Source organism: Hoplias malabaricus, chromosome 8 (assembly GCF_029633855.1).
Source record: "Hoplias malabaricus isolate fHopMal1 chromosome 8, fHopMal1.hap1, whole genome shotgun sequence".
NCBI classification, from domain to species: Eukaryota; Metazoa; Chordata; class Actinopteri; order Characiformes; family Erythrinidae; genus Hoplias; species Hoplias malabaricus.
In genome coordinates this window covers 14,981,672-15,005,434 of record NC_089807.1, presented here as the reverse complement: position 1 = coordinate 15,005,434, position 23,763 = coordinate 14,981,672, and the positions used below count along the sequence as shown (strand labels likewise).

At 38.1% G+C, this 23,763-nt stretch overlaps 1 protein-coding gene across 1 annotated transcript in view; it reads left to right on the top strand.

The window, feature by feature from the left end:
* The window catches only part of LOC136705232 (metal transporter CNNM1), a 25,557-nt gene extending 1,980 nt beyond the window's left edge, over positions 1-23,577 (top strand). The window contains exons 2-10 of the mRNA XM_066678609.1: positions 8,852-8,995; positions 10,553-10,693; positions 10,849-11,018; positions 12,455-12,554; positions 14,042-14,187; positions 14,928-15,147; positions 17,176-17,280; positions 18,820-18,930; positions 19,766-23,577. Of these exons, the coding sequence (XP_066534706.1) occupies positions 8,852-8,995; positions 10,553-10,693; positions 10,849-11,018; positions 12,455-12,554; positions 14,042-14,187; positions 14,928-15,147; positions 17,176-17,280; positions 18,820-18,930; positions 19,766-19,845 (1,217 nt within the window). The 3' untranslated portion in view covers positions 19,846-23,577. The remainder of the gene's footprint in view (positions 1-8,851; positions 8,996-10,552; positions 10,694-10,848; positions 11,019-12,454; positions 12,555-14,041; positions 14,188-14,927; positions 15,148-17,175; positions 17,281-18,819; positions 18,931-19,765) is intronic.
* Positions 23,578-23,763: the final 186 nt, after the last annotated feature.

Here is a 23,763-nt window from a genome sequence, read left to right as displayed (position 1 = left end):
ATTCTGCATTGTGGCTAGAAATAGATCTGATCTGCTTTGACATCTGGCACAAGTTCATGCTGTAGGGTTTACCGCTGAAGTATAGCATTCACAGGGCATTATGTAATAACCCATTCAGACTGGCTGCATCCTCTGTGGAGAAACTGATGCATTGCTTTTTTCATTGAGACAATCAGCAATCAGCTGGTAAACTGGCTCTTCCTACAATATAGGACTACATAAACAGTATATATACATAATACTTATATAAAATAGATCATTTATATGCTTTTTACCCGCAAGAAACAATATTGCAGCCTTGTTTCTGAGAATGGTTTTCAGATATAATCTTTTTTAAAGTGTCCACATTCATTCAACTCATTCTAACAAACATGCTGTTAAAACTACTTCTGGAAATAAAAAGCTTTAGTTGTTCAGTGTTTTACTTGTTATTCACATTTTAGATAGGTCTTATTCATTATATATACACTGTAGAAAATAGTGATTAGTGCCTTTTGGTGGAAAGCAAAGAGAAAGTGAAATTAGAATGCAGACCTCTCTATGAAATTCATATGAGATTCAGACCTGCATTGTAATAAGTACTGGCTGCCTCCCTGAGCACATACATCGGGACATAAGCTGTAGCAGTGACCTTTTCTCCCAATCATTGTCTCAGCTTGGGGCCACATGGACAGAAAAGGGCAGAGGTTGGGGAAGAGGAAGACTTACTTTCTCCCAGACTGAGCTCCACAACACTTGCCTTTGAAACTACCTTCACCTCCTACCGCCTCCAGTGGGTGTGTCCGTGGGGGGGGATCATGAAATATGCAAGATCAACCTTTTCTGTCAAATTAAGAAGGAGGCCACACAGCAGGATTTAGTGAAGGCTGACATTATGATTGGCATTCACTTTATTGGCAGGGTTAGATAACTCTGACTGAGCAGCACAATGGCAATACTGGTAGTGTCATTGCCAGAGAGCTCCGGGGTCTGGGCCTAGGGTCCAAATCCTTACGCGAGTCACTGTCTGTGAGGAGTTTGGTGTGTTCTCCCTGTGTCTGCATGGGTTTCCTCCTAGTATGTGAATTGGCTGTGCAAAAATGGCCACTGTTGTGAGTGTGTGAGTGAGTCCCCGGTCCAAATTGGTATCAATCGTTGAGCTCAGTGAATCAAGGTAGGCTCCAGACCCACTCTGACCCTTAACAGGATGAAGAAGTTAGAGGATGAATGGATGGATGAGATGCCTCTGCCTGGAGTGAGTAATTCAACTGTAGTATTTGAAATACACACCTATACACACCCTCGTTAAGTGTAATGCCCTTTCATAACATTTCTTTAACATTACATTTGGGCTTTGTGTGTTTCTATTTATAACAATCAAGATTATTCATCCCAGAGCAACACATCACTCTGCTAAACATCCTATAGACAGTTTCCAGAGTTCCATATCTGAGTGTGCACCTGGTCAAACTGTAGCTAAAAGTGTTTGGCTGCAAATACAGTATATATTGACATATTCATTGCTTTCATCTATACACCCCCCCCTCTCACACACACACACACACACACACACCCACACACACACAATATGATTGCAAAGTAGAGGACTTGTCAATAAATGGATTTTTGTCCAACTCTGCTCAGTTTTCTGAAGCTGAGAAGTAGCTATTCCCACACTAGAAAGCAATTCATTAGAAATGCGGGGCCCCAGGCCCTTCTTTTTATGGCTTTGCAAAAATATAGTTTTCAGCCATTAGTCTAGCCTTTCAAAACATCTGTTTTGGTGTTGTAAAGCTCACACATCCAATATATGATATTGCAGGAAGTACCATAAAATGTCATAAAACTCCCTCTGAGAAGGTTGAGTTATCTAAGTGTTATGTTTACATGCTTGTTACATATACCTCAATAATCTTAATAATAGCCTCAACCACAGTTGTAAATAGCACTAAGCTTAGGTCGACTAAGATCAAATTAAGACTGTACTTAGCGTACAACCGTACGACCGTAGCGTCCTAATTAAAGCAGTTTTAGACCATTATTAAATTATTTGTCGGAAAGTAAACATAGTTTATCTCAATTCGGTTTTCTCTTGAATATATGAAATTAGCTGGTTCTCATAAAAGGACAAACAAATATACAAATAGTTTTGATCATGTGACTTTAAATTCACTGTATTAGATGAAGAGCTTTGTGTAGGATTATTTTATTTATTTATTTATTCATTTATTTATTTTTTATTTATTTATTGCCAATGTGACAGCTGGAAGCCTGAGATGGAAAAAAGCATTTATAAGGACAATTCTAAAAAAAAAATAAAATAAAAAGATAAAAAAAACAAACAAAAAAGATATAGTTGGGATTGACAGGGGTCTAAATACAGGTGGACTGAGTTAACTTGGGCGAATCTGTAATCAGAAACAAGGAACACATGCAAAGCTATAACATGGAGTAACTGAACATAAAAGAAAGTTAGAGGTATAAACAGCACTGGAGAACAAAGACAGCTCAGTAATGCTGAAAACATAGGGAACACTACACAGTCTGAAAAGGTAAATAAAATAAACCCTAATAGAAAAGTGGTTAAAAAAACTTAGTTTTGAAATTAGTTTTGCAGAAACAGTCACACATCTGAGATTTTCCCACTAATTCTGAAGATTTGCATCAGCCAACTGAGGTTTTGAGCTAAATGACACATACATAATCTTACAGTATTGAATGATTTCTGTCTGGATGTATTAAACAGGTTTTAAATAATATATTTAACATTTATACCTATTGCATTCAAAACATTTTGTCACAAGACAAAGTTTTTAAGGACCACTGCACTATAGCATAAACAAGGCTTTCAGAATAAAAAGTGTTTATTTTAGGCAGGCTGTATTAAATATATATAATGTTTGCATTAGTGTAAAACTGGTGTAAAAACTCAACCATCCTACCCGTGTCTTGTAGACCAAATATGAAACTGCATTGATGTAAGGACACATTACTTCAAAGCACTTTGCTATAATAAGGAAAACATAAATTAAATAATATTTGTGATCAGATGGTGATATGTGAAAGGATTAAAAAAAGAAAATCCAGTATTAACAGTCTAATAATATACTGGAAAAAAGTAATTAACAGTTATAATTTGAATCAAAACTCATCCTGCTGATTTGCAAGGAACTAGTAATGACACAATGCTAAGTGCACCCAGTGAAAAGCATCTCCAGTGAAAATCAAGCTTTTACCTTGTGCATGTGGTGTTTATAATTATTCTAGAAGAGGTACAAATTAAATTAGCAGTTGCTGATATGGCTGAACATTTCAATGTTCCAAAGACAGTCTCAAGTTATTTTAATTCAGACAGCCAGCTTTTTTATTATGAGCAACCTTAGGAACCAATCTTGTCAACTTGCAGGGTGGAGACAAATTGCATATTCATACATCACACAATCATTCATACACGAGTACTCAATGAATGTGAAAGTGTGAATCTGCTGTAAGACTTTTTTAGATGGAAAAGTGTGTGCCCAACACCAATAAATCATTAAATATAAAGGGATAAGCGGTTACAGATGATGAATGAATGAATGAATATTCCACATCTGAGGTCTGTATGCATTATTTTATTTTGCAGCTTAACTGTAGTGAAATCTCAAACATTTGAATGTTCCCTAATCATTTCAGTATGCTAATTTAGCTCAGACCAACTAAGCGGTGGTCTCTGATCTGCAGTTTCTTTTTCCATAAACAGACTTTTGGTCAACAGCAAGTGCCAGTTTTGAATCGCAGGTGGTAACAGAGCTATGCAACTTGGCGAGTGTGAAATCTAGGACACTTTTTTAGTTCCTAGTGAAAGCTGTTAAATCCAGTAAAAAATTTAAACCTCTCAAAATTTAATGACAAGCACAAAAATAATTATTAAATCTCCTGGACACAGTAATTATATTCATTTTCAAAGACTGCATGAAAGGGGAAATAATTGAGAGTGACCACTGTTAATAGATAGTTTGATGTTTCTTTATCATTGTTGGGAAGAGCAGAATTTTGGATCTGAAAGACATTATTTGCATTTATTCAGATACTTACTAAAAAAAAGAAGTTCCCCTCTTTTCTCTTTTAGCCTAAACTCAGAGAGATGTGTACAGGCTCTCACATTATTATTATTGCTCCATTTCTTTTTCTCGTCTGATAACTGTTTTGCAAAATATAATTAGATACATGTATTAAGTTATACACCAATAGTTGCTAATATTATTATGTTATTATTACTATTTTTTTTTTTTTTCAAAAAAAAAAAAATTTGAAATACATAAACCTGTGATGTCTTTCTGGTAGTCAATATATTCCCACTGTGATTTGGTCTGTTCTTATGGTTTGTAGTTTTGAGGCAGTTAGTTGAAACTGCATTAGTTTTTGACTGGAAAAATGTATCGGAGGAATCAAGAAATTTGGTTTTTAACGCTGTAAGGTCAAATAGAAAAGGCCGCTATAAGGACTCGTGTGATGATAAGTTGGTCAGCTAACCAAGATAGCCTCTTTAGCATTAGCTTTGCTAGCCAGTTAAACCACAGCCCTGTTTCTTTTAACCACGAATAAAATTATGTAGACTCCGGAATATTACAATGATATATGTGTACAGACGGTAAGAGCAGTTTATAAAACCTTGCTTGTCAGTTTAAACGTTTCCTATCTATCCAGAACACGTCACCCTCTGTAACGTGCACCGACTTAAAGGCGTTGTTTTCAGCTGAGGAGAATTTAAAGTGGAATTCCGTCGAATGATCTAAAATTTCAGTCTTTATTTTTCTAGGATTATACGTTTTGTTATATACTAGATCACATTAAATACTATGGATATTTTTATTTTTATAATATTTAAAGGTATTTAAAGGTTTGAAATTGCTATAACCCTCATCTTTCCATGTAAAATGAAGAAGCAATGGTGATATTCATTGAGGGATGAGGAATCTTGCCAATAAACAGTTCTAAATAGGTTCCTCGATATACATGTGCCTTAAGCTACTTGGTTCATAAGCTGATATTAGTTATACATGCTGTAGAATGTCACAGGTTCCTCTGAAGCAGTATATTTTGCATTAACAAAGATTAATGCTGTATCATAGCGATCAAATATTAAAACCAACATATGAAAAGGGATGTAGATTTTCTAAAACACACAAAAAGGCCATTTCACATAACATGGTTTATATTCTGGGAACGTAAACCCAAGGTAAGTACAGATTATGGACCTCTGTTTTAGAAGTACTTCTGAAGATCTTTGGTCCTACTCTTCCAGAAATATTTTGGGAAAAAAAAGCCTTGCCATCTGTGGCTGATTATACAAATGCCTGGAGGGCAGAGGGGACATGTAGGTCCACTGAGGATAACATTGTCAGAGGTTCAGAATCTAGTGTGGAAGAGGAGGACTCTGTGCATGACAGAGAAGGCAAAATGTATCAGTCATTGCAACAGAACTGTCACTTCAGCTCATGACTTTCATGTAGAATATTTTGAAGAATGTGATTTACAGAAAAACACATAGACAAGGCATGCCGAATGTAATCCAGATGTTCCAAAACATACACACCACCCCCCAAGTCATGGGATTATGTAGGGTTTAAATCAGCCTGTAAAAAGCACACAGAGATTACTAATCATCTTCAGTATTACACTACTCCATTACAAGATGATTAAACAGATTAAGGTTAAAAGAGATGCAGACTGAGGTATTGTTTGGGTTAGATACCCCAACCTGCATTTGATGCTGATGTCAGAGTATCAATAAGGCACAGAGCAACGTAGGCTCTGTTTTAGAGATCACATTATTCTTGTTTTATTTTCTTATTTATCTTATTTTCCACCTGTTAATAGATGTTGACTGCCTTAGAATTTGGCAAATTATTTTGTTTTCCAACACAGGGAAGTGAAACTTAAATATTTGGTGTGGCTATGGATATTTAGCCCTTTAAATATACAGTCTTGCTTTTGTACAAATAAATATTTGAAAGTGTTACTCCAAAACTTCATATTTAAAAAACAAATCATTATGTCAGTTTCTTTAAACCATAATGTATGTATTTTAGTTAAATACTGACCAAACGTGCTAAAGCTAGTGCTCAAACATGTATACCTGCTCTTTCTGATTCTGATGTATTCTCAGTGTTATTAAGTGAAAGAAAATTTTTGCCCCCTTCGGATTTTTCCCTCATTTGACCCATAGTAAATGATTTCAGATTCTCTTACAAAAAGTAATATAAGACAAGGAGGTTTTTCAGATTATTGAAAGAAAAAAAAGTTTTGTGTCCTACATTCCACACCTGCCAAGTTGCATAGCTCTGTTACCACCTCTGATTCAAAATAGGCACTCACTGAAAATAAAATTACAGATTATTTCCAAGGATTGATGACTGGACGTTCTCTTGCAGGGTTTTCAAATAGAGAGCATAATTCATGGTTCTGTCATTTATGGCATGCCGCAAAGCATCCCCACCATGTTTGACTGTAGGTATGATGTCTTACTGGAGAATGCTGTTTTAGCTTTATGGCAGATGCTTAACATATGTTTTCCAAAGCGTTCCACTTTTAATTTATTAGTGCTGAGAACATTATTCCAGAAGGCTTGGGGTTCATCAAGGTGAAAGGCTAGTCACGTCTGGGAGGGTGAACCACTGTTCCAAGTTTTCTTGATGTGCAGATAATGTGGTTTACTGTGGTTAACTGCCTTAAAATACCTTTTTCATCTTTTCTGGAATTTTTTCGGTCATGGTATAGTGCTCAGCTTATTGAGACCTTTCAGATTTTCTTCCATGGCTGGAAGGTTTGGGTCTGAAAATAATCAACCCTGGATGTGTCTGGGATAACCACATTTGATGAACCAATTAGTTTTTCACACAGCTAGGAGATAAATGTTTTTATAAACATTAATAAATACATTTGATAATAAATAAAGTGTAAGTCAAAAGTCACAAGACACCCTTTTTGGTTGTTTGATATGCTGCATGGCCACCTACCCATTGGAAAAACTTGATCCAATATGGCGGCTTTTCAAGATGCCCTTGTTAAGGACATAGACTAAAATATAAGCCCCCTTCCCCTATTACTTGCTGGGGTATTCAGATAAAATGTTTTCCTGTAACTTTTGACTCACCCTGTACACAAACCAAAGAAGAGAGCAAGCACTTGACAGTGAATTTCATATTAAAATATATTCATCATGGTTGAAGATTACATCGGTTCTTCATGCAGGTTCTGTTGTAGTCTAGTTCCTATTATTCCTGAACATGACTGCTTAAACGTAGGCTTGCTTTACAGTAAGCTGTCAGCTTCAGCAGTAAACAAATCTTGCACACATTGGACACTTTAAAGCTCAAGGGTGGGTATTCTTAGTGTAATCAAATATATTTACCCACATTGTTAATCTCCAAGGATGCATAAAACTGATTCAGAAGGAATGCTAGGCTTCATTATGTTGGCTATCCTGAACTACAGTCCATTCAATGAAGTAAAAAAAAAAAAAAAGCTGCTCCATATGGTGTTTATTTGGAGAAAAAGATAAAAGCATGTTCATTGCCTGGCACTGTCAAACACAATATTTACGCTTCAGCTGTTGGCCTTGCAGGCTGTCTCTCTATCTCTCAGTCCCCCATTTTCAGTAGCTAGACATTAATATTTATAATACTGCACTCTCTCTTTCTGTACTATAATTCTTAATATAGAATCACAGGCACATGCTCAGACTGCTGTCAGCCTTAAGGAGCTCATTTGCTGGCACAGCAGCAGAGGGAATCACAGGGGCATCCGTGTGGATTCATCTTCCCTTGGGGTTTGTCTGTGTGTGTGTGTGTCTGTGCATGCATTATATAATAGTGCAGTGATGTAATGCAGTTTCCTAAATGTCTGCAGAGAAAGGCTGAGTGGACTGTTGTTGAGGCGTCTACCTGTGTTTAAGTGAAGTCTCGAGATTGGTTAGGTGAGCAAAATAGACATGAGGATTGTTCAGTTCCTACTCAATCAATCAGTTAGATATTGTGCTCTCTTCTGTTCTGGTCATAGGGAATGGATTATATCACTTAATCCTCTCTGTGTGAAATGATATTCCAAATCTAGCCATCTGATGCTCTATCCAGAGGGAGGCTGGGATTTTGTCTGCTATCTGCTTAAGGGGGGGGATTCTCTGCATCCTCTGAAATGACTGCATCCGTGTTGTGTTATTTTCCAGAGACAGATCAAGTGGACACTCATGAGAACACTGATTATCATACATATCATATCATATCATACATATCATTCTGCAAAGCGCAGAAAAAAATCCTCAAAACTAGTCTTGACAGATGGAACATACTTTTGGCACTTTAAAAAAAGAGCACATTTTAAAAAAGAGCAGATTTCTGCTGGAGGGAAGAGAGTTGGTGCGCTGTTAGTAGCAGTGGTGTGGTCAGTCCTGTCTGCAGAGCCAGGCTTTCCAGACCCTATTGCATAATACTCCACGGTTTATATAAGGGCATGTCTGATTCTTCAGAAGTCTGAACTGTGGTTGCTAATCCCTATCATATGAATCACAACTGATGAGATTCCTAATGCTCAGGCCTCAGGCTTCTTCTACAACAAATTTCAGCATGCATGATTTTATGCCAAATCTGGGCTTTACACTGTTCTGTTCAATTTAGATATTACCTTTCAGCAGTTTAATCTGCAAGAAAATACATCAGATGAGATGTCTGAGATTTGTGGTGTCATTTTAATAGCCAAGTTATTGAGAAAAATGTAAACATCCATGGTATTTATTCAGGTTTGGACTATTTTGGCAGGTTGCTTAAATAGTAACATCCAGTATTTACCTCATATTATATGCCACATGTCTTTTTTTTTTTTTATTCTTAAGGGAAAAATCATCTGGCCGTAGTGCAGAGAGTCAACAATGAGGGAGAAGGAGACCCTTTCTATGAAGTTATGGGAATTGTGACCTTGGAAGACGTTATTGAAGAGATCATTAAGTCAGAGATCGTGGATGAGACTGATCTCTATAGTAAGTAAAAAAAAATACTTTATACATTGCAAGGCAAAAGTCAGAGACCACCCTTCGTGCATTACATTTCCTGGAGTGTGTTTGAATTTTCTGCTTATTTTCTTTTATGTTTCCTCAGAAACTCATAATAAATGAATATTTATTTTGTTCACAATTCACAGTTTATTATGTGCACAATTTTTTACTAGAAATTAAATAAATAAATGGGTGGTCTCTGTTTTTGTGCTGAACTGTACATTTTTAACACGTTGTCTGTTTATATAACACGTGACTTTGCCTTTAGAGAAAGTTTATAACTTTTTTCCTTTTTTTTTGGGCCTTGCTTTTCTGGTGGCTTTCATGCGGCTGTAAACAATTAACTCTCAGACTGGACACTAATGCTGTGGCCAGATGTATTATCTCAAATTATCAAATCCAGCATGAGTTATTGGCACTTAATGCTACACACAAGTGGTGTTCTTGGTATGAGGTGATGTCCCCACAAAGAACATAATTAATATTTAAGATCTGTTTCATTTCATTGCATGGAAAGTGTGTGTGTGTGTGTGTGTGTGTATGAAAACTGTACACTGAACAATCACTGGATTAGAAACACCTACCTAGTATCTACATTCATTGTCCATTTTATGAGCTCCACTGCTCCACAGCTCCAAAGGATCACTTTGTAGTTCTAGTTACAGACTGTATTCTTGCTATTTCACTCCATACTTTCTTATCCCCATTCCTCCTTGCTCTTCAATGGTCAGAACCCCAACAGGACCACCACAGAGCATGTATGATTTGGGTGGGGGTCATTCTCAGCGCTGCAGTGACACTGAAATGATGGTGGTGTGTTTATGTGTGTTGTGCTGGTACGAGTGGATCAGAAACAGCAGTGCTGCTGCAGTTTTTAGTGCCCTCATTAAAACTGCTGGACTGAGAATAGTTCACCAACCAAAAATATCCAGTCAACTTTGGCCTCTCTCCACTGATGAGGGTGACCAATGCAAACTGTGCAACAGATCAGCTACCGTCTCTGACTTTACATCTACAAGGTGGACCAATGAGATGAGGTGTGTCTAACAGAGTGAACAGTGGGTGGACACAGTGTCTGATCCACTCACATCAGTGTCACTGCAGCACTGAGAATGATTCACCAACAAAAATGTGAAATGGGAAGAAAGAATGCAGAGAAACAGAAGGACTACAGTCTGTAATTGTAAAACTACAATGTGCTTCTGTGTGGTCAGTGGAGCTGATAAAATGAACAATGAGTAGATACAAGGTGAGTGTTCCTAATCCAGTGATCAATCAGTGTACTGTATAATCTAGTCCACAGTCACACTTTACTCGACCACTTTTAATCTTCCAAACTTGAAATCAACATAACCAGTGTGTCACAAACATTTTGCGTCAAAGTATGGTATAAGGCAGAGAGAAAATTGTGTTGTTGGATGTTTATTAGCGTGCACTGAATGTCTATGGAAATGAAAACAGTACTTGAATCTGAGGAATACACATATTGCATTTTAATTAATCATATTTAAATGAACTAGAGGTATTCCTTTGTGTTTGTAGCTGATAACCGCACCAAGAGGCGAGTGTCTCACCATGAGAGGAAGCAGCAAGACTTCTCCATTTTCAAACTATCTGACAGTGAGATGAAGGTGAAGGTGTCCCCTCAGCTGCTGCTGGCCACACACCGCTTTCTAGCGACAGGTACCTCTCTAAACACACAGCAATCAGTAACAAAACATGGTCCAGAGCTTGCAAACTCACACCCGGTGTCTCATTATGTAATTTTTATGCATATTGCAATGGATCCCAGTGGTCTTCCTGTCATTCTGTTCCTGCTCCATGCTGTCATCCTTTAGAAGTGGAGCCTTTTAAGCCTGCTCACCTCTCAGAGAAGATCCTGCTGCGCCTCATTAAGCACCCAAGCGTCGTGCAGGAGATAAAGTTTGATGAGAAGAACAAGAAATCACCAAAGCACTACCTCTACCAGCGCAACAAGCCTGTTGATTATTTTGTCCTGATTTTGCAGGTAAACATTATCTACTTATCTATATTTGTAATGCATTGTATCTACATGTGTGTCCAAAATTTAGTGGACATCGCTCAGAAATGAGTAAACCTTGCTACTTTAAAGTTCATCCATGTGTCCACAAACATAGTGTATTTAAGCATTATAACTGACAGACAGGGTCCATTCGCACGAGTATCTTGAGACACTGAGGCTGAGGTCTCCAGTCTTATCCACAAAGGTCCAGTGCGGCTGCATGTGTTCTCTCCAGTTCAGTAGGAGCACTCCTGGTTGCAACTGTTAATTGGTCAGTCTCAAACAGTTGGTTATAAGTGTGCTTTTTCACAATTGGATAATTATAAAAAAAAATTGTAGCAGTTTGTGGAATAGAGGTGACCCCTTGTCTTCAGTATGTGCACTAGCTTAAAGGAGAGCTCCACTGATATTACTCCACGTAAACAAAATAATAGTACATTAATAATCAAATGGTTAGGATTTTTACAGAGTCATTCAGAGTGATTTGATATAATTGACAGGGTCAGAATTCCTCACAGTGGTGGTGATAGAAACCAGATGTCTGAAGAGTTTAATACTTCTAAAAGTTCCAGCACAAAAAGCTATTACATTAAATGACAATTAGTTTGCCGCCTGGTGCCTGATGAAATGTTGTTTTACAAAAGTATTCAAGAGCTTCTGGTCTGAAATGTGTTTTTGTTAATCACCATAGTGGATGCCTACATTTGTACTGATCTTTATCACTGTCCCTGTAAAGAAATCAAGTACTGTAATTTTCTAAACAATGTACAAGTGTCATAATGCACAGTGTAAGAGGCAATAAATGAAGCAAAGAAGGCTTTTAGAGCTGTCCTATTAAAACAGCTTTATATGATTTCTATAGTGCACATCAGTGGTTTCCAAAGGGGATATGTCTCCATTGGCGTCCCCATGCTCTGCATGTGTATCCTTTTCTGATCCCTAACACACATAGCTGGGTGTCCCTACACAGAAAGGAATGCATATTTTAAGGTACAGCACTTGTATTAAAATCCCTGCAGTACCCTGCAGTTACAGTGCATTCTCTTTTGCAGATGGAAAAGTAAATTTGTATAATATAATATAATATTGTATAAATATAAATAAGTATAATTGTTTTAAATAGAAAAACTAAAATACAATTTCTGTGTTTTAAAACACAGTGTATGATGTCAGTGAATAAAAACACTACAAAATATGGTGGTTCTTTCAATAAAGTACAAAACACATATCTGTAAGGAAGCCATGCCAGGGAGATTTTTTCTGAGAGTGTAGCAACTATGGGAACATCTGGTGTTTATCATCAGATTGTAGACTGAATCTCCAGTGAAGGTACTAGGCTTCATTATTTCCATTTCCACTGTGTTCCTCCACATGTCCGAAAGAATTTCTGAGAGCTCTGAGACTTCCTCCTGCTTTTACAGGGTCGGGTTGAGGTTGAGATCGGTAAAGAAGGCCTGAAATTTGAAAACGGTCCTTTCACGTACTACGGAATGCCTGCCATCATGTCCCTCCTCCCCACAGGTTTGTAACTAAACTCATTAAAGCAGAGTTCATTGGAGCGTTACATTATTTTACCCTTCAGCAAAGGGCCTATGAACAAAAATAAAGGGCAGAGTGAAATGTTGTATTATTTTCATGTCACTGGGATGTGTGTCCTAACTGCTGACAGAATTTTGCTGAAGTGAAAAATTAATGAGCAATTAAAAAGACTGCAAGGCATTCACGTCTCAAAAGGCTGATAGTGGAGAGTGCAGACGTGACCTTGCCTTGAATAAGACATAATTAAACTAGGCAAACAGGAGTGGAGAGGCTGGGTAAATCTTAGGGGAGCTCGCTGGAGTAATTAAAGTTAGACTCTTGCTCAGGCATTCTGAGAAAACTGGCACATTGTTATGTAACATTAAAATCCTCATAAGTGCAAAAAAAAAACCCTGAAGACATATAAATAGCCCCAAAGCTACAGCTACTGCTTATTTTAGTTACATATCCGGATGAATGGGCTTTAAATTTAAACGTGCTTCAAACACTGTTTCTGTCATTGTTTTGTTTCTGTCTCTAACTCTAAGAAACTAAGAAAAGCACTAGGGCATTTTCACTGAGGCAGGGTTTATTCACACACACATGCACGCACGGGCATAGGCAGCGTGATCTGTCTGGACTAGTTTGTTCCACTACTCATTGGACTTTCACTAAAGGGAAGTGTCATCTGCTGGGGCGTCCAGGAGGGAGCCAGTAGAGTCCCCTGTGTGTGACATAATCAGGCCTGAGGACGTCACTGCTGACTTATTCATTCCTAGTGTCGGGTCAAACATAATCAGTCAGACGTTATTATGTTAGAGCTTAATGCAGGATATGAAAGATGTGGAGTAAAAGCTGTACAATATTATCATTTATTTATCACCATCATTTGACAGATTGCAGATTCACATGTCAAGGTTAATGAACTGTGGACAGATGAATGGTCAATCTGTCTGCACAGTCAATATGTTCTAGGATCTTATTCTGCAGCAAGCTCAAACCTATCAGAATTATTTGGAAAGCTTTTCAAAGAAAATTATTAAACCCCACCTCACTTCCTCAATGTAAGGTTGGATCTTAATGTTCAATACAGTTTTCCATTCTCAGGTCAATATTCAGTTTGATTTTTGATGCTTCCAGGTGCTGACTCAATGTGGTTTATATTATTTCACGTAAATATCAATTTTATTTCATAACAAAAATCTGAAAATAGCAGAATATAGAAATTGTACAAAGCAGCGATCTCACTGCAACTTACTGAGCTATAAACAACACAGGATCTAAAAAGTCGGACACTAAGCCTTAATTATATCTCTTATTATTAACAACTACTAATGAGACTTCAAATAAGGTAGTAACAAACTGTACGCAGACAATTGAATGTTCTGATTCATATATTGATGTTTAAATTAGAATTTTTTTTTCCAATTCTGTATTGACACTTGTACACCCTTAATGAAGAGTCACTAAATGTACCTGGTGTTATTCAGTGAACAGATCCCCATCACGGAGCAGCGGGCTAAACCATTCAGACACCACCATCCACGGCGGCAGCCTTGGGCAGCTGAGCATCGGTGGAGGAGCTTACCTACCAGACTACTCTGTCCGGCAGCTCACAGACCTGCAGATCATCAAGGTTATCACCCATATTCGCTCACACAGGCACACACACACACACACACACACGTACGTGAGGAAACTTTGTTTGTCCATTCACATACATATGAGTCTGCTTAAATCATAAACAAGAAATGTCTTGCCTCAGTAAATAATTGATGATGAAAGTGTTGGATATGTGGCTTGAGTGAATATTACACAATCTGTATTATTGAAAACCTATTTTGTAATGCTACTGCAGGCAACTGTTTTCATTTTTACTTCCTGTGATGAAAAGTAGTCAGTGTAGTATTCTGTACTTAAGTAATATTAATGTACTTAAGGAAAATTGTGTGTTTGTATTTTTCTGAACGTTTTCTAATGATAATACATTTAATTATCTCATAAGAACATTAGTGAAGAAACTAGTCTATGGCTGGTAATTCCCATCTGTACTTAATATCTTTCTGTTCTGTTCTTATTTGGAGCTTTAGAACAAAAAAAAAAAACCACAATCATAGAATAACAACGTTGTACAAACCAAAGTTACCCTGTTGATAGATGCTGGGCGTATTCCAGATCTCCTACCACAGTGCTACAGGGAATCCTTAAGAGTTTTTTGGACTTGATACATAATTTAATTGCAGTAGTAATAACGTACTTGCAGCTGGCCTTGGGGAGACAACTCCTAGCTCCAATGCAGGAAACCAACGTACAGCTAATTTATGAGGTGCCCTTAAAAGCTTTTAGAAATGGCTCTGTTGTCACTCTTGTGTTTAGATCACCCGTAACCACTATCAGAATGCTCTGACGGCCACACGCATGGACAGCTCTCCCCAGACACCGGATGCAGACACACAGGCCCCAGGCGAGAGAGCGTCCATCCCAGAGACACGCTCCAACAGCATCGCTCTCCCACTCACCCGCTCACACCAACACACTCAGCACTTCAGACAGCCCCACAGTACGTCCACCCTCAACGAGAGAAACCGCATCGTCCGTGAGTGCTCTCTTTAAACCTTACACCTCTCCTCACTCCCAGGCTACATTCATATATATGCAGAAGTTTGGGTACACCCCCCATCATGTTCTATTCTTAGTGGAAATGAGTATATATCATCTACTGACAACACACTCTTGCTCACAAAACAGCTGATTTGACCAGTGTTGTCCAAATGTTTGCAAAAAAATGTGCATACATTAGATATTTGTTTCTTAAAAATGAATATCATTTATAAGTCATAGGTTCTAAATAATAATATTTAAAGGACATATTATACCTCTTTTTCCACCAGTTCATAAAATCCTCTGGGATCTTAATAAAATTTCTGTGACATTCTTTAGTCAAACATCCACAAAGTTCAGACAGCACCCTTTGTCTGAAGAGCCCTGTTCAGAACGACCTGTTTCAGTATTTTTTATTGTAATATTTTCCCTGTAAATCAACACCTGAATAAAAATCTTGCAGAGTGGGTGGATGAACAAATGGACAATTTATAATTGAAACAATATGGTGACTTTACATAGTTTTTTAATTGTGTCAAAGTCCTGTTCAAAATATATAACTTTATAATTAATAATTAATAAGATATAGAAATAATTGTATATAAATTAATTAGTTAATTAATTCAGAATTGCATGTGGTTAAATTGAATAACATTGTGTACAATGTAGAGACAAATATAATGAGTCACACATTATTATGAGGTATTGTTAAAAAAAAGGTTTTCTGGAAAACTCAAGTTGAAAATATATATATTTTTAGCCGAAATATTGCATGATATTTTCCCCAATACATTTAAAAATGTGTGGCACGGTGGCTTAGTGGTTAGCACGTTCGCCTCCCAGCGCTGGGATCTTGGGTTCAAGTCCCATCTGGGTGGAGTTTCCATGTTCTCCCCGTGTCTGCGTGGGTTTCCTCCGGGGGCTCCGGTTTCCTCCCACAGTCCAAAAAAACATGGAGGGTAGGTGAATTGGCTTCTGTCTAATAACTGTCCTGGTGTGTGAGTGAATGAGTGTGTATGTGTGAGTGAATGTGTGTGCGCCCAGATATGGATTGGCACTCTGTCCTGGGTGAAATCCTAGTGCCCGATGCAGTCCTCCAGGTGGACGGTCGTTCCTGGTGGAGAGTACGCTGTGCGCATTTGGCTGCCGCTTCTCGCCAGTGTGTGGATTGAATGTTCTGAGCAGTGTGGATTGTAAAGCGTCCTTGGGTGTCTAGAAAGGCGCTATATAAGTGTAACGATAATAAAAAAAAAAAAAAAAAAAGGTTTTCCCTGTTAATTTGATAAATGCTGAAGAAACCTTGTTCCTGAAATAAATACACAAAAAGTTATTAATGTTTTAAAGGAAAGAGGATAGTGACAGTTTTGGCTGGAAAATTATGTGCCACACAAAAAGTGTGCCAGGCTGACGGCTGCATGCAAATCCTCTTTTCAGTAAAACTAGTGAGATTTAAATCGCTCAGGCAAAAACAAATATACAACAAATATAAAACAATAAAATCAAAAAGAAAAAAGAAGCAAATCTCCACAAAATCTTACATTTCAGACCATTTTAACTATTACAGAGTGATTAATCCTCTTAATCCACATAAACAAAACATACAGTCTTCAGAATATTGAAACAACAATCTTCTTGGTAGCATTGCAGTGGTGTTTGCAGAAATCAAACCCTAGTTTAGGGAAGATCAGATCTTCTCAGAGTTCCCATAGCCCAGAGTTGACAGACGACAGTGAAAGTAACTGCCATATAAACTGGTCCAGTGTTTAATCTCAGTTTTGGACACAGGCACAATAGGTTTATAGTAGGTAAGTACCCTTTAATGTCATATTCATTATGAACACATTATCAAATGTGAACCTAAGGCCATGTTTACCGTTTGAGAGTAAGTGTGCTTGAGAAGCTAATAAATGTTCAACTTCATAAGGGGCTTAAAGTAGTTTGTGGACATTGTCCAGCACACTTGCTTCTTATTTCTTGTTTAATTCTTAGTGTGTGATTGACGGCTCTCTGGCTCCTCCTGTAGGGAGTAAATCAGATGGACAGAAGAGCCCCAGTGACTCGGTGTTCCTGCACATGGACGAGATTCCCTACATGCGGACAGAGTGTCTGGAGGAAAAAGAAGGCTCTGGTGGGTGATATCAACATCCTCTCATTTTACATAAACAAAACATACATGCTTAAATATAATAAGATTGGGTGCTTGTGGAGAAACACTGTTAAAGGATCACTTTTGGCTTCCTAAACAAATTCAGTGCATGGTTCTTCATCTGTTAAACACATGTTTTATGTTAAAGTTTTACACACAATGCAAAGATTCCATAAATAATACATGTTTATGCATTTAAGGGGTTTATGGGAACATTTTCCTGTAGGTGTTCATTCATATCGTGACATGAAAACTGAAATAAACCTACATAAACATTTATAAAACTATTTATTCTAACACATGTCATAACACATTGTCAGGTGAATCTAACTAAAGCAGCCTTAATGATTATGGGGGCTTTTTGGAATAAGCTTTTAAGTTTATGTAGAACTCACATTTCTCATGTAATCTTACTATGAGTGACCTACAGGAAATAATATATGTCTAAACCAATAACCCTTTTAGAAATGTTGTTTTTAGGAGTGTAATGATTTCAGGTCTTCTGTGTTACTACATGGAGCATTATAGACAACTTCTGATACCATTAAGATTTTAAAATCATTTGGTAAAACATAATCATGCTGTAATTTTCATTCTCATCATCATCTTTAGAGTTTATCATTTCTTCAGTGATGGCAATCACGCATTGCACTTCTATAGCCATCATACTGTGATAGCAGACACCAGATGCACTGTTTTGAGCCACCACACAACGATGGCAGTCACCAGACACACTTGAGAAACTGCATGTGTTGTGAAAGTTGAGGGGGGCTGGTATGAGCATGGTCCCAGCTATCTGCTGTGACATGAGTAAATGCACAAAACTGTCAAACAGTGGAGAGGCTGTTTGACAGGGCTCTGGAGGAGGAAATGCACGACTTCCAGGCTCTGTTTACATGACCCACACAGGAATGTTGACACCAGACACTACTAGTCATCTCCTCAGCACTTGTTATGGCTGGAGGTTAACAGGAATCACTAAATCAGTACCATTAAATCAATCTGTACAATGAGAGAGACAGGAGACATCGAATAGAATAGAGCCCTTTGGGGATTAGCGCTTTTATACCATAAAATACACACTTTCAACAAATTATTTAATATATCCACATTAATAACCATATTAAGGTATAACTTTATTCAGAGACGTTGTAAACTATGACTGCAACATGTTTACCAATGATTCATGGTTCATTATAAGAACGGCACAATGTAGTGCAGGTCCTATGACTTTGAATATTACATTTTTTACAGTGGCTTCAACCATAGCTCAGTCCAATTTTAGAGCTATATTATCTCTGTTGGAACCAAACTTTGTGAATGAGTCTGTAAAAGCAAATTATGGTGATTGAAACGATACAGATAGTCTAAAATATAGTCCAAGTATTGATTTCTTTCTGCTGTGAAGTGGCCATTTTAGAGATACCATCATTTTTAGTCCAACAGTGACAATAGTGATAATAAGATCATAGAGCAGAGCAGAATAGAGCCCCTTACTGACCTTCCGTCCCTCTCTCTCAGACTCTATGGCCGTACCTATGGAAACGGGTTTGTCCACGTCTAAGCTGATCAGCTCACACTCTCTGAATGGCTCAGATGAGACACTGGGCAAGAAGCTTCTGCGTAAACTGAGTGAGCACCCCTTAACTTACACACATACACACACACACACACACCAGAAACACACATACCTGCACTTCACACCCCCGCACTGTCACTACACTGCATGTCTGCAGTGCCACAGCCAATGTCAGCTGTATCTTAGCAACCAGCCAGGTTTCCAGAGGTGTGCTGCAGCCCACTCATTCCTTTATCAAACCCAACACATACACAATCTCCATCTTATACATCACTCACAATACAGAGTTATTTGGGTATCTGGCGTTAGTTATCTTGATTCATTTTTGCTTCATTTTACTTCATTCTTGCTTCAGTTTTTCTTTATAGAAGACTTTCAGACCAGAGCTGGTGAATCCACACTGAAAAAAGTAAAGCAATAAACCTACTTGATTCTTTTGTTCACATCATTGCCGCATGAACTACAAGATCTCATTGCTGTTGAACCAAAACCTCATATTATTAGCTTAAAAGAAACTACACGGGAGCTTACATTGCTCAATACTTAAAGCCCAGCATGGGCTAGGAGTGTGTGCCCTCTGTAGTGTGTGATTGATCCAAAATGAATCATGAAATTTTGAAAGTTCTCCTTGTCAAAGCCTTACGGCCTCCAAGTGTAACCTGAAGAGTAGAAGCTATTACTGGACATAAGGGGGACACACTGTCTATAACTACCCTTCATTTCAGGTAAAACCTTGGATGAACAAGTGTAATAAACATTGGACCACATAGTGCATGAATGTGCACATTTGAATCAAGCACAGTCAGTGCATCACTTGTATTCAGTGACTCCCAGTGGCATTTCAAATACACAGTATAAATAAGTTTATTCATTGTTTATTGTTCACAGGTAACAAAACGCGGAAAAAGTCCCGTGATGGGGAGAAACCATTAGAGGACAATTGTGAACAGTCCCAGGTGAAGACCTAGCACTAAGAGTGTAGTGTGGGCATGTGCCTTTCTCACACTTCTACAAGACTCCCACCAATGAGAAATCTCCTACAGTCTCCTACTGTAATGTTGACTAACTGTTTTGAAAGGAAAGGGAGCCCGAAAGAAGGACAGTGAAGATCTCAAGAGGTTGCCTTCTTAAGTTGCATCCGAGTCTTCTCCTTTTTGGGAAAGTTCTGCAGCTGAAGGATATTTTAAGTCGTAACAGTTCAGAAAATGGTTTGTATTCAGGTTTGCATTCAGTAAGACTACCCAGTCTACCCAGTCCTGTTTTGGGATGTGGACTGAAACACAAACATCATCTTGTCTTTAGTGTTTTGAGGTACTACATACATTTGTTCAGTGCAATATATGAGTTGAAGGCATTTGTTGATAATGATGATGTTAATAACCATGATTACAGTTATCTCCAGTCACTGTGGTGATTTCGCTCGAGCCTCTGGTCCAAGCCCAGCTCCGAGCACAAGCCTGAGGAGCTTTAGTTCTCCATCATACCCCAATGAGGCCTAGCCTTCTGAGAGGGTCAGGGAAAACATGGTGATCTTTCAGAGCTGCTTTAAATCATTATTTGCTTTTTTGTTTCATTATCCACTGTATTCAGAGAGGTATGCTAGGCTGTGCCTGGAAACATATCAAGAGAATTTAACAATAATTGGAGCACTTTGAGAGAATGATAACCTTCTGATTTGATATTCATTTGTCAGCATAAGGGTAAGTGAATGAACCTGCCTATATTAGGTAAGCGCTATTAGCTTTATAAAGCTCTTAGCCACATAGCTTATATTTATAGTATATTCTTTCGTGTTTTTCAACTGGGCTATTAATAATGAGACAATGATAATATTTTTTCAGGCAAACAGATATTCTGCTGTGGGCACAAGGCAAACAGAGTAAGTGGCTGTTCTCTATTTCTTAAAGAATACTGAGTGATGGTTAGACCACATCTAGATGTTGGTGAGCATTATTTGTATATGTACAGGATGGTTTAAGGTCTAAGCACATTTTATGTTTAGAGGGGATACACACACACACACACACACACAGAAATATATAAAATATTATCCACTGATCAAACATAACAGTATGACCACCTGCTTGTTTCTACACTCTGCCCATTCTCTCAGCTCCCCTGACCATTCAGAAACCCTCAATAGTTCTACTATTACATAGTCCACTGTTGTAGTCCATCTGTGGCTCAGCAGAAGACCCCCAAAGGACAGGCACAGGTATGATTGGGTGGTGGATCATTCTCAGTGCTGCAGTGACACTGAATTGTTGGTGATGTGTTAGTGCGGGCTGTGCTGGTACGAGTGGATCAGACACAGCAGTGCTGCTGGAGTTTTTAAACACTGTGTTCACTCACTGCCCACACTGTTAGACACTCCTAAACTGTTGGTACACTTTATTGATGTAAAGTCCAAGACAGAGACAGTCTCTAGTCCTCCATCAGTGGTCCAAGGACACTGCCCACAGGATTCTGTTAGCTGAATGTTTTTGGTTGGTGGACGAGCAGTGACGCCGAGGGGTTTAAAAATTCCCTCAGGACTGCTTTTTATGCTCTTGTATGGTCAGTGGAGCTGAGAAAAGTGTTCATAATGTTAAGACTGATCGGTTTACATATAAGCATAGATAATATAGCATGCTCTACTCAGATATTTATTGCTACTATTTAAAAGAATCCTCTTATATTTATAGAGTATGACTAGTACTAGGCTGTAAACAAGGAAGCCATATCTTGAACAAACTTGAACGTATTGATACTTAAAAAGAAAAAGAAAAAAAATCACCTCAGATTTCAAAGGTTGTATGCAATGTCATATTCCCACTACCACTGAATAATTTTATAGATCCTTTTATAAATCATAAGCTTTTATTCATATGACGCTCCTAGATTCAAAGGTGAGCTCAAACTAATGGCTGTGTTAGTGAATGGCTTACTACAACATAGTATCCTCTCCACCTTTAGCCTTTGCACTGGGAATGCTGCCCAAACTCGTAGGCATGCTGCTGCTCTTCTGTGACTCTAATCTACCCCCACCACTGTCTCTATATATGGGGGAAAATACACTTTATCAATACAGTACTACTCTTAAAAATGCAGGTGCAAGAAAGATATTTTTGGAGTGATGCCATAGGAAAATACTGTCCAGTGGATGGTTCTTGAAGAACCAATTTGTAAATGAGATGTGTGAGTGTGAGGAACCTACAGGTAGTTTGCTAATGTTTGGGTGTCCCTGGTCAAATGAGCTTATCATGTGATTAAAGGGTAAAGACATTCTCTACAGAGAAAACACGTTTGAACATTTTTAACATAAAATTACTGTTTACATAATTAATAAATATTGGGAAAAATTGAACACTGCATGTTATTAGGTAATTGACATTTATTCACCAATCAAATTGTCAATGTGCAGTAGAACTTACAAAACAATGCCATATGTACGGCCTTCTCTGTAGAGAATGTCTTACTCTTAAAATCAACGAAACACTTTATTTGTTCAGGGTTCAAGACCAAATTTGCATAATATCTAAGGTTATGATTCCATGGCAATGTTTCTTGACATAAATGTAAGTCAGGAACCGCTGTGGAACCTTTATTTTTGAGAGTAATATCAGGTGCCATTCTTGTATCACTGCCATCTGCTCACCAGCATGCCGTAAACATGACAGGACACTTCACAGCTCATCCCTGCCAATAGGGTACAGACGGGTGGATGGGTGGCATGGGGCTTACACCTGGGGTCGGGGGGTGGGGTCAATGTATTGCATGAAAGGCACTTTTAATTTCATTTATTGCCCCATTTATTGCCACCTCTCTCCTCTAGCACGTTTCAGTATGTTAGACTGTAGATTACTATGAGAACAGAGAGGTGAGTCTGCATGAGGCACAGGCATCTACATGTACTACGAATCAGTGTCTGGCCTGGTTCCTTAGGTTTACAGCACAGAGCCAAAAAAAAAAAAGCACTCAGGCTGGAAGTTTCATGTCTGTGATATCCCTCAAAATCTATGATGATTAGCAATAACAAAGCTGTAATAATGAACACACCCTCTTTTTCTACCGACTGCTTGGCATCTTGTTTTTTGTCAATGTTTTAATATAAGTGTGACTGGCAGTGGTGACCGGTGGTGACCGCAGCAGTCAAGTCACGTGGTCCTGGATTCTAGTGTGCAATACTGTGAACTGACCCCTGCTTTACTGAGAGCACATGGCACACGAGAGCTGGAGACAGCTGCTGGAGAAAGAGTGGAGGGAGGGAAAAACGCCAGCACTCTTGCATCACATTGCTGCATTGCAGGCAAAGGAACGTGACGCATGGTGACGTCTGGCCCCCACCCACCTTAACACACACACACACACAAAACACAGGGGCTTCAGGGACTTGTAGCACTGATTAAGCTAGTATCAGCTGGAGGAGCACAAAATCCACTGCATCCCTTCTGCCCTCTCTCACACTGATGACGCATACATTAAAGCCTTAAACAGTCAGTATTACTAAAAAAAAAAAAAAAATCAAAGACTGAAAATAGGGCATGGAGAGCTTTCCTGCCACGTGTTCCCAGTAAAGATGGTTAGCAGTGATTTCAAATGATGTTATTAGAATGGTATATTGAATTATATATAAGATATTCTTGAATATATATAAGAATTATATTTAATATATAAAATGTGTATAAGGAAACACTACAGAGATTTAAGAAGGTAATGTATGAGACCTATATGAGATCACCTCCATGTGGTATTTGATGATTAAAAATACTGCATTTTCAATAAACAAGCTATGACTTTTGTTGGTTTTTCCCAGGAATGCTCATGACAATAAATTTAAGAGATACACAAAAAATTTCAATGAAATGCGTTATTAATTGAGTACAACCCGGTATGACTGAAGCAAT